Raw genomic sequence first — 13,103 nt, 5'->3', positions numbered from 1 at the left:
ATAGGCATTCTCTACCAGTCAACCTTCAGGAAGTGCAGAAATACTTGATGGTGGCTTAACATTAATTATATAAATAACATATATACAAATATTAGACTAAACTAAAACTAAACAAGAATAGAATACACACGAATATTATAACATATATACACATATATATTTTACTACTTAATATGATTATATTATTTTGTCTAATTCCGCTATAACTAGCTTAACGATCTGAATGAAAGTGGCAACCATCGCCTATAAACTAATGGATAATACTATAGATATCTCTCATCTCTCCGATTGATCCCCCGTCGAATTCAAACTGTGATCGCAATTACGACGGCCTGAGCCAAGATTCGAACCTCCAGCGGTGCCCTCAGACTAAAATCATATTAGTCAGACGGGAGCTGGCCTTAAGCCGTTCCATAAGTCCTTCCGTGGGTTTGCAATGCCATCTATACTCGCTCCCTATAATCCGGAAAAGCTGTAAAGGCTGCGGTCAACAGCATTTGAGTAGTCCAAAAAAAAGAATATTTCTCATGCGATGCAAGCGTTTCATATTGTATTATTTGTATAGTATACGCAAGGTTGCTTTTCCAATTTCCCGTAGCACACCGTCGGCAGGCGAGCGTGCACGAAGTACAACGTTTGCAAGTAGAGGGCGCTGGCCCAGCAGCTTCCGCCGGGATGGCCGCACTCCATATCAACAGCCTTGTTGTTCCACTGCGTCGCGACTATGTACGACAACTAAATGCCGGTGAGTTTTTTTAGGAATGACTAGTCATGTAATATAATAATAACTAGCTGTCCCGGCAAACGTTTTGCCTTAAAATAAAATAAAAAATTTAGGGGTGGACTACCACTAACATTTAGGGGGATGAAAAATAGATGTTGGCCGATTCTCAGACCTACTCAATACGCTCACAAAATTTCATGAGAATCGGTCAAGCCGTTTCGGAGGAGTATGGGAACGAAAACTGACACGAGAATTTTATATATAAGATAATAATATATCTCAGGAAAATTCGACACACAGCGCCATGTAGTCCCAAGTTAAGCTATCTAAAGCTTGTGTTATGGGACCTAGATTACTGTTAAATACATAGATTTTTTTTTGTAAATACATATATATTATATATAGAAAACACCCAGACTGATGCAAATAATCATATCTGCAACAACCCCAAGTAAAGCGGTTTGCTAAAACGCTATATATCCAGTACAAATAAAAAACAAATCTTTTCTGTTTGTTTATATATATTGTGGTAATTTGCAGACGGTGCAACGGGTCATCACGCTGTGTGTCTACTGAAGTGCCGTGACCGCGTGCTCGCTAGTAGCATGCAGCTCACGCAGCCGAACTCGACCCTGCTACACTTCCCTGATGAAATACGCATGGACGGTCTCACCAGCGATTTCAAGGTAACTGTATTTTTTTCATTCGTTTATAATTTAAGAGCGAAGCTCTTGTTGGTGGAGCTCTTGCCGGTTTCCACGATCTTCTCTCATGCTCATCACGACTCCAATTTTGTCTTTAATTTGCTTAATGTAGCTGTGCCATCGTCTTCTTTCTCTCTTTCCTTATATGTATACAACAATATGTAATAAAAAACAGAAGAAAGACATATCCAGCCTTAGCAAATCTTTTAAAATTTGAACTATATGTGGCTACTTTATTATTTAGTACGATACATAAAAAATGGTAGTAATATAAGTCAGCCGAACTACAAAACTATTCCTTACATGTCCCTATTATTTTATTCCAGGTCACAGTTGAAGTGTATTTACTGCAAGCGTCCAAAGAAATATTACCACATGAGGTGAAATATCATATTTCAAGCAAAAAGGTAAGATTACACTATAATATATTAATAAGTTATAATATAATACAAATATAATTTAGGGGAGGTTTAAAACTCACGAATCAAAATTATATTAATTTTATTTAATCCATCGTTGAAACTTATTGTTAAAACCTTTTATACTGAAGGAATTATATTCAGTACAAAAAGTGTTTTAGTTTATACCACAATATTGGTAATCAAGCTTACAGCCCAGCAGATATTAAACAGTTTCCCTTTGACATCCAGCGGTCTAACATGTGTGTTGCTGATCTTTAAGAAACGGGACCTGAATAATAAAACTTAATGACTGACTGATGAATGACTATCCGTAGAGACCCGGGTCTTTAGAAAAAGTCATAAGTTTTAAGGGTTTTATTACTTGGGTTCACACTGCTATCGACCTTCTTGAAGGATGACTAATTGATGTATGTGCTCTATTATGACAGACTATGCAGATAGAGTTGTACATAGAAAGAATATTATTAATGTATATTTTTGTCGTTCTATAAGTTTGTTAGCCAAATATATCTAAAACGTAAAATGATAATTTTTAAGGATTTTAATATCAAATAAAACGAACATCTAAAAAGTTTCCAACGAAACTTGTTTCGCTAAATGAACATTGATATTTTTTACAGTCGAGTTCGAAGCTGTTAACTCCAAAGTCAAAAGTGTCCGAGTTAAAAGCACCCCGTGTACAAAGTCCGGCCGGACCGCTGGCAGTCCGCAGCCCTCAGTTCCAACTGCACGGATATTGTATATTCGCACTGCAACAGGCCACCAGGAAAACATTCACACTCAATAAGGTTTGTTCAAGATTTATACTACATTACCAAATTATAATAATAAATATATATGTGTGTCTATGTATATATGTTGTATGTATTAATATAATACAGAAGTTGAATGAATATAAACTGCATTTGTTGTGTATAGCATATTATCTTTAAGAGGGTAATGATGTCTGAGATACAGACTTGGCCTGGTTTAGACACTACTGCCCTGGACTTGGCATTACATAGTTTTAAGAACTATTGCATTATATATGGAAATAGATATAGAATCTTAGTTAAGTCTATTTTGTAACTGTTTTTGCACAATATACTTTTTATTATTATTATCACCAGACAACTGGTAGCTTAACCGTTTAACACGACATTTTTCTTCAGATGGTAGGGTTCAAACGTTTCGTAATAAAATGTTATTATTATGACAGGTTCCATGCGGGAGTCCTCTGGATGGCTCGATCCAGCTGGACATGGGGGCGAAGGTTCGAGTTCCGGCGCCAGCACCCCACGCGGCCTTCCTCACGGCCTTCGACGACGTGTCCGGGCTGGGCGCGTGGCACCGCAGGTGGTTCCGACTGCAGCCGCCGCAACTCTCCTACTGGAAGTATCCCGACGATGTGCAGCGGAAGGTACGGCTTTTGTTTTTTAATTTATTTTTTACTAACAGTGACCGCAATTTCAGCCACGTGAAATTTATAGCCTATGTTATTCTGATGTATAAGCTATATTACTGTAAAGATTCATCAAAATCCGTTGAGTAGTTTTTGCGTGAAAAAGAGTAACAAACATTAATACTTAGCTAGCTACGCGCTCCGGCTTCTCACGAGTGTACATGTGTTATATAGATATGAAGGTTTATAGTGTCTAGAAATTTATAGTGTATATTGTCTAGAATCACTCTATCTAAATCAAAATCCGTCGCGTAGTTTTAAATATTTAAGCATACATAGGGACAGACAGCGACAGCGACTTTACTTTATACTATGTAATGATTTCATGCGTATAAATACATTTAATTAAATTTCAACATGATTTATTAATTCTATCATTTTCTTTTTCGCAGCTACCAATTGGCGACATCGATTTATCCACCGTAATCTCCGAGAAGGTAATAAAAGCACCCCGCGATCTATGCGCGCGGCCAAACACAATCCTACTAGAGTCGGCCGTTCCCACCGGCCTCATAGTGCCCGACAGCGGATCTTTAGTATACTTCAAGAGAGAAGACGGCACTGTCCTCAGGAGGCACCTACTAGCCGCCGATACTGCGAAAGACCGCGATGTTTGGTTAGACTGTTTGAATAAAGCATTAGAATATGTGAGGTGTTGTGCTACAGATGATGCTTAACAAGGTCTTGGTATGGTTTATTAGTATTTATAGTTTTAACTTTCGATTTATTAAATTAGAAAACTACAGTAGAAAATCGTCTGCATGGGTAGCGATGTCTCACCTAGGTCTACCGCCAAACAGCGTCCTTTGTAAGCTATATTTTAGTTGTATAGTGCAGATTAGGCAGTAAAATGATAAGATAAAAGGCATGATATCCTGTAAAATGACAACGCATTAGAGGTATCAAGAGTGACACATGGTATTGAGAGGTCAGTGGCGCTGTTCATATATATAGGCAATGGTTAATACTCACCACAAGATAAGAGGCATGATATCCACTAAAATGGCAACGCATTAGTGGTGTCATGATGCAGCACCACAGAGCTCAGAATATCATGTATCACTTTTGATACCACTAATGCGTTATTCATGAATATAGGCGACGGTTACCACTTACCATCCAGTGGGCTGTAAGCTTGAGTATCATTGGCGTCACTTAGCGTGATGTATACGTTGTCATTCTGGAGGAATAAGACCATCAGATTGGCAGTTACTTTGTTTTCTTTATTTACTACCTTTCTTACTCATTTGATATTACAACCTACATAAAGTACTAAGTAACCTTTCATACAGATCTTAACAAAGTTTCCTTTGCAAAGTTTACACTCTATCCTGAGGAGATAAAATCCATCGCTCGTAAGAATAACCTTCAATTCTTGTCCTTGACGGGTCTAGGTAGCGAACTCTGAAAAAGGGCGAGCACAATAGATCTATGTAGATCGCAGTGCTACATGTCCAAGCAACTGACAATAATCTAAGTGTACCCTTTAATTTTATCCACATCTCACTTACATCACTTAAGTTTACAGCATAATTAGGTGAGACAGAGATACCCACATAGATTACTTTTTACAGTCTGTCTCTTTCTCTATTACCCATTTTGTCAGTTACGAATCGAAAGCGTGGAAATTTACTGATGCATTTGTTTTATTAAATGCAGTAAGAAACCAGGATATAAATCCTAGATTTATATCCTAGATGTATTATATTATCACAATATTATTACAAAGTATAATTCTTAAAAATTAGGAAATAATATATATATATATTTAATATTGCCCAAAAACTTTATACAGTTTATCTACAGTAAATATGTTTGAAATAAATTGATACTGCCATCAAAGACTGATAAAAGTAGTTAGTACTCAAGTCTTTTTAATTTTATAGCAAGTCCTTTAAACACTACATTGAGTATGACAGTCGAATGTACTAACCAAGTTGAGTTATACTGATGATATACGTAAAACGACCATTTTATTTCATGTCTGGATGGTTGATTTTACATTAGCAATAAACTGATTAGTTTTTGTTCATGTTAACAATTATATTAATATATTAGTCTAACAGGATACTAAGTATTTGGCAGCGCCATATTTTCTAACAATATGATAACCATGTTGTCTAACATAATTATGACAATTTATTTTAGAATTATTTACATATTAAGTTTTATATTTTAATTAGAATTTGAATAGTGCAAAGTATTTCTACAATATAAGTTGCATATTTTTTTTATAATATGACAAACTGAATAGTGGTTTTGAAACTAAATGATTATATTAGTAATAAAGTTTACTAATCGATAGCGGTAGAAAGTTCTTGTATTTTAACAATGTACATCACAGTACTGAATATATGGCAGCGCCATTTTGTGTAATTATTCACAAAAACTTTAAATGTTCTATGATATCTTACTACCGCAATGTTTTGATAGTTGCATTCAAATATAAAAAAAATGTCTGAGAGAAGAGAATGACACAACTATTAATACGGGCATAGGCCCAATACAATAGTGTATCTAATATTAAAATACCTAATAAAGAAATCAGTTCTGCTACTTACTTAGAGTTTCGAATTGTTCTGTTTTCCCAATACATGGACAGTTTTTCTTGACAAAACAGTCCTGGGACGTACTGAATAGTTTATATGCAGCGTCCTTGGTTTTTTTCTTTTACTTAAATACGGTTATCAATTATTAAATAAAAAAAGTTTTAAACAAATTTTTAAATAAAAAATATGATTGCTTTAAATACTTAAATTTCATTTTACCTATTTTCACTAGATATTAATTTAACTATTGCAAATCTATTACTGCGTACTGTTTTTAACTGGAATTGCCCTGGATTTTCAAACTTCATTACCTGGTTTTTTAAATATTAGGTTGGCAACCCTACCATAGCTTTAATAACTAAAGTTCTATTAGACGTTTAATGTTTTTGTGAGTAAGGATGTAACAATATAATTGTAATATTGGCATTGTCTAATATAATTATGGCAATTTAATGTAGAATTATTTAATATTAATGTTTTTATAAATTAACATAAATTAGTAATTAAAATTTGAATAGTACAAAAGTATTTCGCAAATGGAAGTTGCAATTCTATTTTTATAATATCGGTTATACAGTTTAGGTTATAGTGTGACATTTTGCTGAGTAATATTTTGTGCATTGTTAGCAATCAAAATAGTGTCTTATTACTATATGCTATAGAAGTTACTTTTATTTGTATTATATCAATTAATTTGATAGTACATAATGGTAGTTTAAAGAATAATATACCTTTGTAACTCACTAACCTGACTGATTTTTAACGTTACTAATATTGAAAATTTGAGTCGTACACTTAATTGGCTCATAAGTTTTTATTAAAATTATGTAGAAAAAAAGAGATAGACATAAACAAGGTTTCATTCTAGTATTTAAAACCATAAATTGCATTGCCTGGGATAAGATTATTGTAGCATATAATTTACTAAACATCATCATCCAGAGCATTAAGAAAATCATAAAACTCATCTAACGTAATTTATAGATAACCGCACTTGCAACACTGAGTTAAATTATGAGGGTTATTACAATACAATAAAAATAATATTTCTTTAAATAAATAAAGCTAATGCTCTATTCAAGGAATTATGCAACATATATATATATTCAATATACATATATATGTTTATAATTTTGTGTAAATGCAAATTAAGACAGCACAAGATCGATACCATTTCCCATTCAAACGGGAATCGAAATTATAACAGCCTCGCGGTATCCTCAGACTAAAGTCAGGCAGACACAGGCCACCAGCCGCTTCTTTAGCCATAAGTCCTTTCAAGGGTTCGAGTGGCCTTTATACTCTGCAACCACATATCTTATGTACGACCATCAGCTTTAGAATAGTTCGAAAAGAGCATTAAAAATGAAATTATGTTAGTGCGTGTACCTATATAATATTGAATGTGACCCCTGAAATAATATTTACACGATATTTTCAATGTACAATATCCACAGATAATAAATAATTAACCATAGCATACATAATTATAGTCTGTAATGTAGCAATTTTAGCACTATATATGACGTTTTAACAATATTACATTTTCTTAAACATAGTTTACAATTTTAATGACATTAATTAATATTATTAATTAAGAATTCGTTTGATATTAAATTTTAGAGTGTGTAGAGAGTGGAAAATATCATAATTATACATATATTATTTTATGTAATTTGTATATAAAATCAATTATTCTAATAAAGTTATTTTTAAGTTAATATTTGTTGTCATTTAAACGAATACTCCACTATACAATTGGGTCCAATGAAGTTGTCAATCAAACTTAAATGTTAACTGAATTGTCCATCGACATTATTCGTATCTTTTATACACATATATCAAAAATAATAATTTCAGTTTCTTACTAGTTCTTCCCAATTGAATCTGTATATTGAACTGGGCGGTAGGGAAAAATAGTATAAAACATGCGCTACTGTCTGTTCTGTGTATTTCTTAAATACGCAACGGATTTTAATGCAGTTTTCAGTAATAGAGAGTAATTCAAGAGAAAGGTTTATATGTGTAATACATGCAAGTTATAGTATAGAATAAGTCTTTAAACCATTTTTTCCGTGACTATTATAAAATAAAGTCGCTGTCGTGTGATATATGCAATAAAACTACAAACGGATTTTAAAGACTTAGTGTGATTCAATACATAGAGTGATTTAAGAGGTTTATATGTATAATATAATAAATGTTACTTATATTTATGTCTTGCACCTTTTTGATGCTTTTTGAGATGAATTTCTGGTGTGGCAAGAAAGAGACGAGAGAGAGAGACGTAAAAAAGTTATCGTTTCCCTTGATATTTTTATTTACCTTCGTGTGATTCCTACTGGAAACAATAATGGTAAATTCCGGATGAATTTTACGATGTGTTAACTAAATTATATTAATGTCATCTGGCCGTCAGGCTGGACCTCTATTCCATTATCATCATTCCCAGTCCATATAAGGACGTGTTTTGCCTCATTAGTAAGAAATACGCTTTTTAATTATTTCCAAATTGAAATGTCTCATTTTTTAACTAGAAGGCGTTGTGTAAAGACAACATACAACGCCATCTAGTTCAAAAATGTGACAACACTAGTGCAAAAAGCGTATTTCATTATTTTTTCTGTATGTATGCAATTTGTAAGTATTAAAATAACGAACACATTTTAATTCTGCTTTATTACTATTAAATTACATATTGTTACTAGACAGTATTTTTTTTATTATTACATAAGAATTAAATACCGTCCGGGGCGAGGTAAGTACATCATAAGTTTATCGCGCATTCAATTCGTAAATCAAAGTTTATTGTATTATAAGTACGTTACTTGAAGTTCTACTTGTAAAAGACTATTCTCTAACAAATTCTCATGCACCACTCGGAAGTATTTTTTCCATATACAGAACATATGTAATAGGTTTTATACATAAATTGCACTAATTTTTTGGCGCCATTTTATGTTTTGGAGAGAAGCAATAAGCAATTAAAATAATTTGTGTTAATAGACTCTACATAGTGTAGATTATATTCAGAATCGTATTATGCGTAATTTATGTTTATATAAATCATCTACAGTCTACTATATTGAATAACAATGTGCTTTTGAATAGTTTGGTACCCTTATATTTGTATTTGTGGAAAGAAAATGGTAATGAGAGATGCAAGAGAATTTAACACTAACTTAACGACTAACTATATGATTATATCTAATAAAGCTTAGTATAAAGAGTTATAATTTCTAAGATAGATGAAACATATGTTTTTTAAGTATAAAAAAACCGTATCTTTTAACCAGAGATGTTGCTATGTAGTTTGTGATTATATTGACTTAGTAAAACAGTATTTACAACCTGACTATACTTTGTTATATATAACAAATTGGAATAAATAATTGTTACTATTTCCCAAACATATATATTGTTTATAAGCGTAACATAGCTGAAATAACTGACCCCAAGGTAATGTTTTTATTTTACATCGAGCCCAAAGAGTACTGAATAAAAAATAAGTAAATAAAAAGTTTTTATCCCATGTACAAAGGTAAGGAACTAACTGGCCATTTTGAATTTGAAATAGTATTTCCAGCCAGTCAACTATTAATTCAATATGGCCAGTTACTTTTCAATAACAAAATTGACCATAAAGTCTCTGAAATATAATGGGAAGTTGCCTAAGAATCCAGCAAGCAAGCATGAGCATAGGTATATAAGCATAAGACATTTTAGAGAGAATAAAAAAATATTTTGTTTTCTTTCTCTAAAATTAACGCTCAGAAAATGTTCTAACATAATTCAGCACGAAAAGAAAGAGGTTTTATGGTTTGGTTTTTCTTCATTTTAGAAAATAGATTGTAGTTGAGCTATAACATAGTTAATAACTTACAAGAAGCAATAAGCTGGGCTCTAAATTATAGCATATAAAAAGTATTACTATAATAATTAAATATATTATATATAAAATTTTGCATTTGCAAAAAAAGTCGAAACAAAAAACTCAATCGATTTTAAATATTCTTTCTCTTAAGAAAACCTAATGTATGTTTCAATTAGCGAGTAACATGGGCTTTATTTTATTAAAGAAAAATAGAGCATTATTATAGATAAATAAATAAGGGTGCATTCATAAACCCTAGTAGTAACTAAAACAAAATATTGCAAGTAATCTACAATTTATAACCGAAAATGTGGGGAACATGTTCAGCCTCATTCATAACGATGTTTATAAGGTGGGGATCAGGTTGGTGTTCAACTATTTCTCGTCGTCGTATATGGGTGCCACCTTGTCCGGCTCGTCGCGACGCCGCTTTGTAGACATATCGGTTGACATCGCCTGCTTCAATTCGTGCTGCAAAATAAATTGTTTTTAAAAAATTTGGAATACCACACTGACGTTTCGACTGACAGCATGCGTCAACCGGCGCCTATATACGAACAGCACTTGTGTTACGTCGTCATGTTACGCCTTATGCGTTGTTGTTCCAGAGCACTATGGTGTCAGGCCTCCGTGTCCTTGTAAATCCACAGCTATAGCCACAACCCCGATTTGCGGAAACAGGGGGTTAAGGCAACACGGATGAATACACATCTCTTAATTAACGCATCTTAGAAAGCTTGACCACTGACACGTCAAGTAAAAAATAAGAGTTTCTTGCCAAAAGTTCTCAATCGAAGTAGCTCGCTGAATTAAACGCGGTTGTAAAAATATATTATTTATATAAGTGGCAAGAAATATCTTATTTTAATTATTAATTTCCTTCCTTCCTTGTAAAACAAATGTAAATATGGAAAATATCTATTATATTTTCCATATTTACATTTGTTTTACAGAGGCGGATCTACGTAATGACTTTTTGGGCTGTAGGCCGAGGCCCGGTAGATACAATTGGGCCTCATTGAAGAAAAATACATGTCAATTTGAATTTTAAAAATCCAAAATATTAATAAACCTATCATTAATGTTGATAATCCTGAGATCTATTGAATGCTACGAGGATTTTCCCGTCGCTTGTTTTTGGTCGGTGTATTTTTTTAATTGAATATAATTAAAATTAGGCAGGTAGTAGTTTTGGCTCAGGCCCCACAAATCCACGACCCCCCCCCCCCTGGTTTTGTACTGATTGTAATCTTTCTGCGCTTATAAATAAATAAATAAAGTTTATATATAATTGCATATACTTACAACGAAATGTCGACAAAGTCTAGTGAACTGTCCGCAGTCAAGAGCGAGTTGCGGCGCCGCGCGTTTCCCACCGGTCCAATCTCGGCTGAAGGTAATCTGCGCGGAAACCAGCGCCGCTGTCACCACGTACACCACCGCCATCGACACACCTCTGCACATGACAAATAATATCTTCACGACTGATATCCCGGATGAGGTAGTCAGAGGTATTGTCAAGTATCATTGCTGTGATTGATGTCTATGATATCTACAATTTACTCGGTATATTTGAATCCAATAACACACTATACGATTACTTGAATGACAAACATGCACGGCAATAATACTTTATGCACGGGATGTTCACTTAATGTTACACATAGACACTTACATAGGTATACAATGTAAAAGCACTGACTATTAAAAAAAAACAGTTGTGTTTCTTGCTAGTAGTCAATTGAATCAGTATATTGAATATATATAATGTCCTGCCCAGTCCTGGATTTATAAATAGGCCATATAGGCCGCGTCTTAGGGGCGGCAAAATTATTATTTTAGAAAGGTATATACCAACATTATGCGGCGGAAATAAAGTGGTCTACACTCATAAAAATATAAATCCCACACTGGTCCCTACTTCAATACGTGATTTTTTATTTGATAGGATTTCAATAACCCAGGGAAATACACAGCGCATAGTCCCAAGCTAAGCAGAGCTTCTTATAGGTACTAGACAACTGATATAAAACTTAAATGCATTTTATTTTTGTAAATACACACATAATAGATAGGAAACACCCAGACCTATATAAAAAATCATATAGAGCAAGAGCCCACGACGGCCAGACATGTCATATTAGTAAACGTGAAAGTAGTTGTATGTGTGTCCCCAACACAGGTGAGAACGATCCCCAAACATGAAACCTGGATCGTGGTTGCTTTGGCAGGTAACAGGTAACAAAGGTGTAAAAAATTTCATATCAAATTCGTTATTTTAAGAAACTCCATATTTTCATATATTGTTCATTATTATATGAAAATATGGAGTTTCTTAAAATACACACACACACACACACATACAAGAACTTTCACGTTTACTAATAAGACGTAAGTCTGACCGTCGTGGGCTCTTGGGCAATTACTCCTGAATGTAAATGATCGTACTGTGCGAGGAATCGAACCCGCAAAAGTAACATGTTCTATTTCCTTATTTTGTCTACCGTTATAATGTGTGTGTATCGAATAAACATAATATTTCCTTTCTATTAAGCATGGAAAAAGAATGTGAGCAGAGTGGTCTGTCAGTTATTCTCAGCTCGAACTATATACTTTTCAAAGGTGTTAGATTTTACATATATATATTCGTAATATTAATAGTTGAATGATGTATTGATTTGATTTGATTTGACGTATTCAGTACACATTTGTGAAATATTAAAAAATATGGACATTGCTTACAAATATCTGGATCAATGTCACCACCCACACCGTACTACAGACCGCGAGATGGTATATACATCTATAGAAGGAACGACTGCGTCAAATGGTAATTCATCTTAACATTCAAACGCTAGATGAATTTAATTCGAAAAGATGATGGATGAATTTTAATCATTTAGGTATCAGGCTTTATCGCAACCACGTCATAGGATATTTAAAGCATAACCGAGATAAAGCCAGGTTATCTCTCTAGTGCAATAACAAAGCGAAACGGCGGCCTTTTGATCTATGTATAAAAATAGTTTTCAAACTTTATACAGGACTAACTGTGCCGCGCGGTTTGACCTGCCGCGATATTTTTTTTTATGGATGATAATGGCATGGTGTCTGCGCTGACGGTTTACGCTGACGAAGCACCAGTGGAACATTATAGGATGAGCATGAGGTCAGGTTAGTTAGCCAATCGTGGCAAAGTAAGGCTAGCTGCTAAAATGCTGAGATAGAGGTACTGAGGCAGAGGATTTTTTTTTTATTGAGGGCTTTGGGCTTTGGTCTTGGTGGTTAAACGTAACACTGCGACCTGTATAGATCTATTGAGCTCGACCTCTTCAGAGTGAACCGCCTAGACAAAACAAATTAAGGATATTCTTAGGAACGATGGTTTT

General features: G+C 33.7%; 2 protein-coding genes across 2 annotated transcripts in view; one reads left to right on the top strand and one right to left on the bottom strand.

The window, feature by feature from the left end:
* LOC131849863 (anillin) overlaps positions 1-4,032 on the top strand; it is a 71,187-nt gene extending 67,155 nt beyond the window's left edge. The window contains exons 16-21 of the mRNA XM_059199995.1: positions 599-745; positions 1,265-1,410; positions 1,755-1,835; positions 2,471-2,638; positions 3,049-3,249; positions 3,684-4,032. Coding sequence (XP_059055978.1) covers positions 599-745; positions 1,265-1,410; positions 1,755-1,835; positions 2,471-2,638; positions 3,049-3,249; positions 3,684-3,968 — 1,028 coding nt within the window. The 3' untranslated portion in view covers positions 3,969-4,032. The remainder of the gene's footprint in view (positions 1-598; positions 746-1,264; positions 1,411-1,754; positions 1,836-2,470; positions 2,639-3,048; positions 3,250-3,683) is intronic.
* Positions 4,033-9,855: 5,823 nt separating this feature from the next.
* On the bottom strand, positions 9,856-11,367 carry LOC131849862 (uncharacterized). The gene is made up of 2 exons (XM_059199993.1): positions 11,020-11,367; positions 9,856-10,185 (listed from the first exon to the last, which is right to left on the bottom strand). Exons 1-2 carry the CDS (start codon positions 11,176-11,178, stop codon positions 10,090-10,092), a joined length of 255 nt encoding a protein of 84 aa, XP_059055976.1. The 5' UTR covers positions 11,179-11,367; the 3' UTR covers positions 9,856-10,089.
* Positions 11,368-13,103: the final 1,736 nt, after the last annotated feature.

Source organism: Achroia grisella, unplaced genomic scaffold, assembly GCF_030625045.1.
Source record: "Achroia grisella isolate CSIRO2021 unplaced genomic scaffold, CSIRO_AGI_Agris_v1 utg660, whole genome shotgun sequence".
NCBI lineage: Eukaryota > Metazoa > Arthropoda > Insecta > Lepidoptera > Pyralidae > Achroia > Achroia grisella.
This window is presented reverse-complemented; position numbering and strand designations above follow the sequence as displayed.

Coding starts and splice junctions, on each gene's coding strand:
- LOC131849862 (XM_059199993.1), bottom strand. CDS start 11,178: ATGTGCAGAGGTGTGTCGATGGCGGTGGTGTACGTGGTGACAGCGGCG. Junction 10,186..11,019: donor GACTTTGTCGACATTTCGTT/GTAAGTATATGC, acceptor TTTATTTTGCAG/CACGAATTGAAGCAGGCGAT.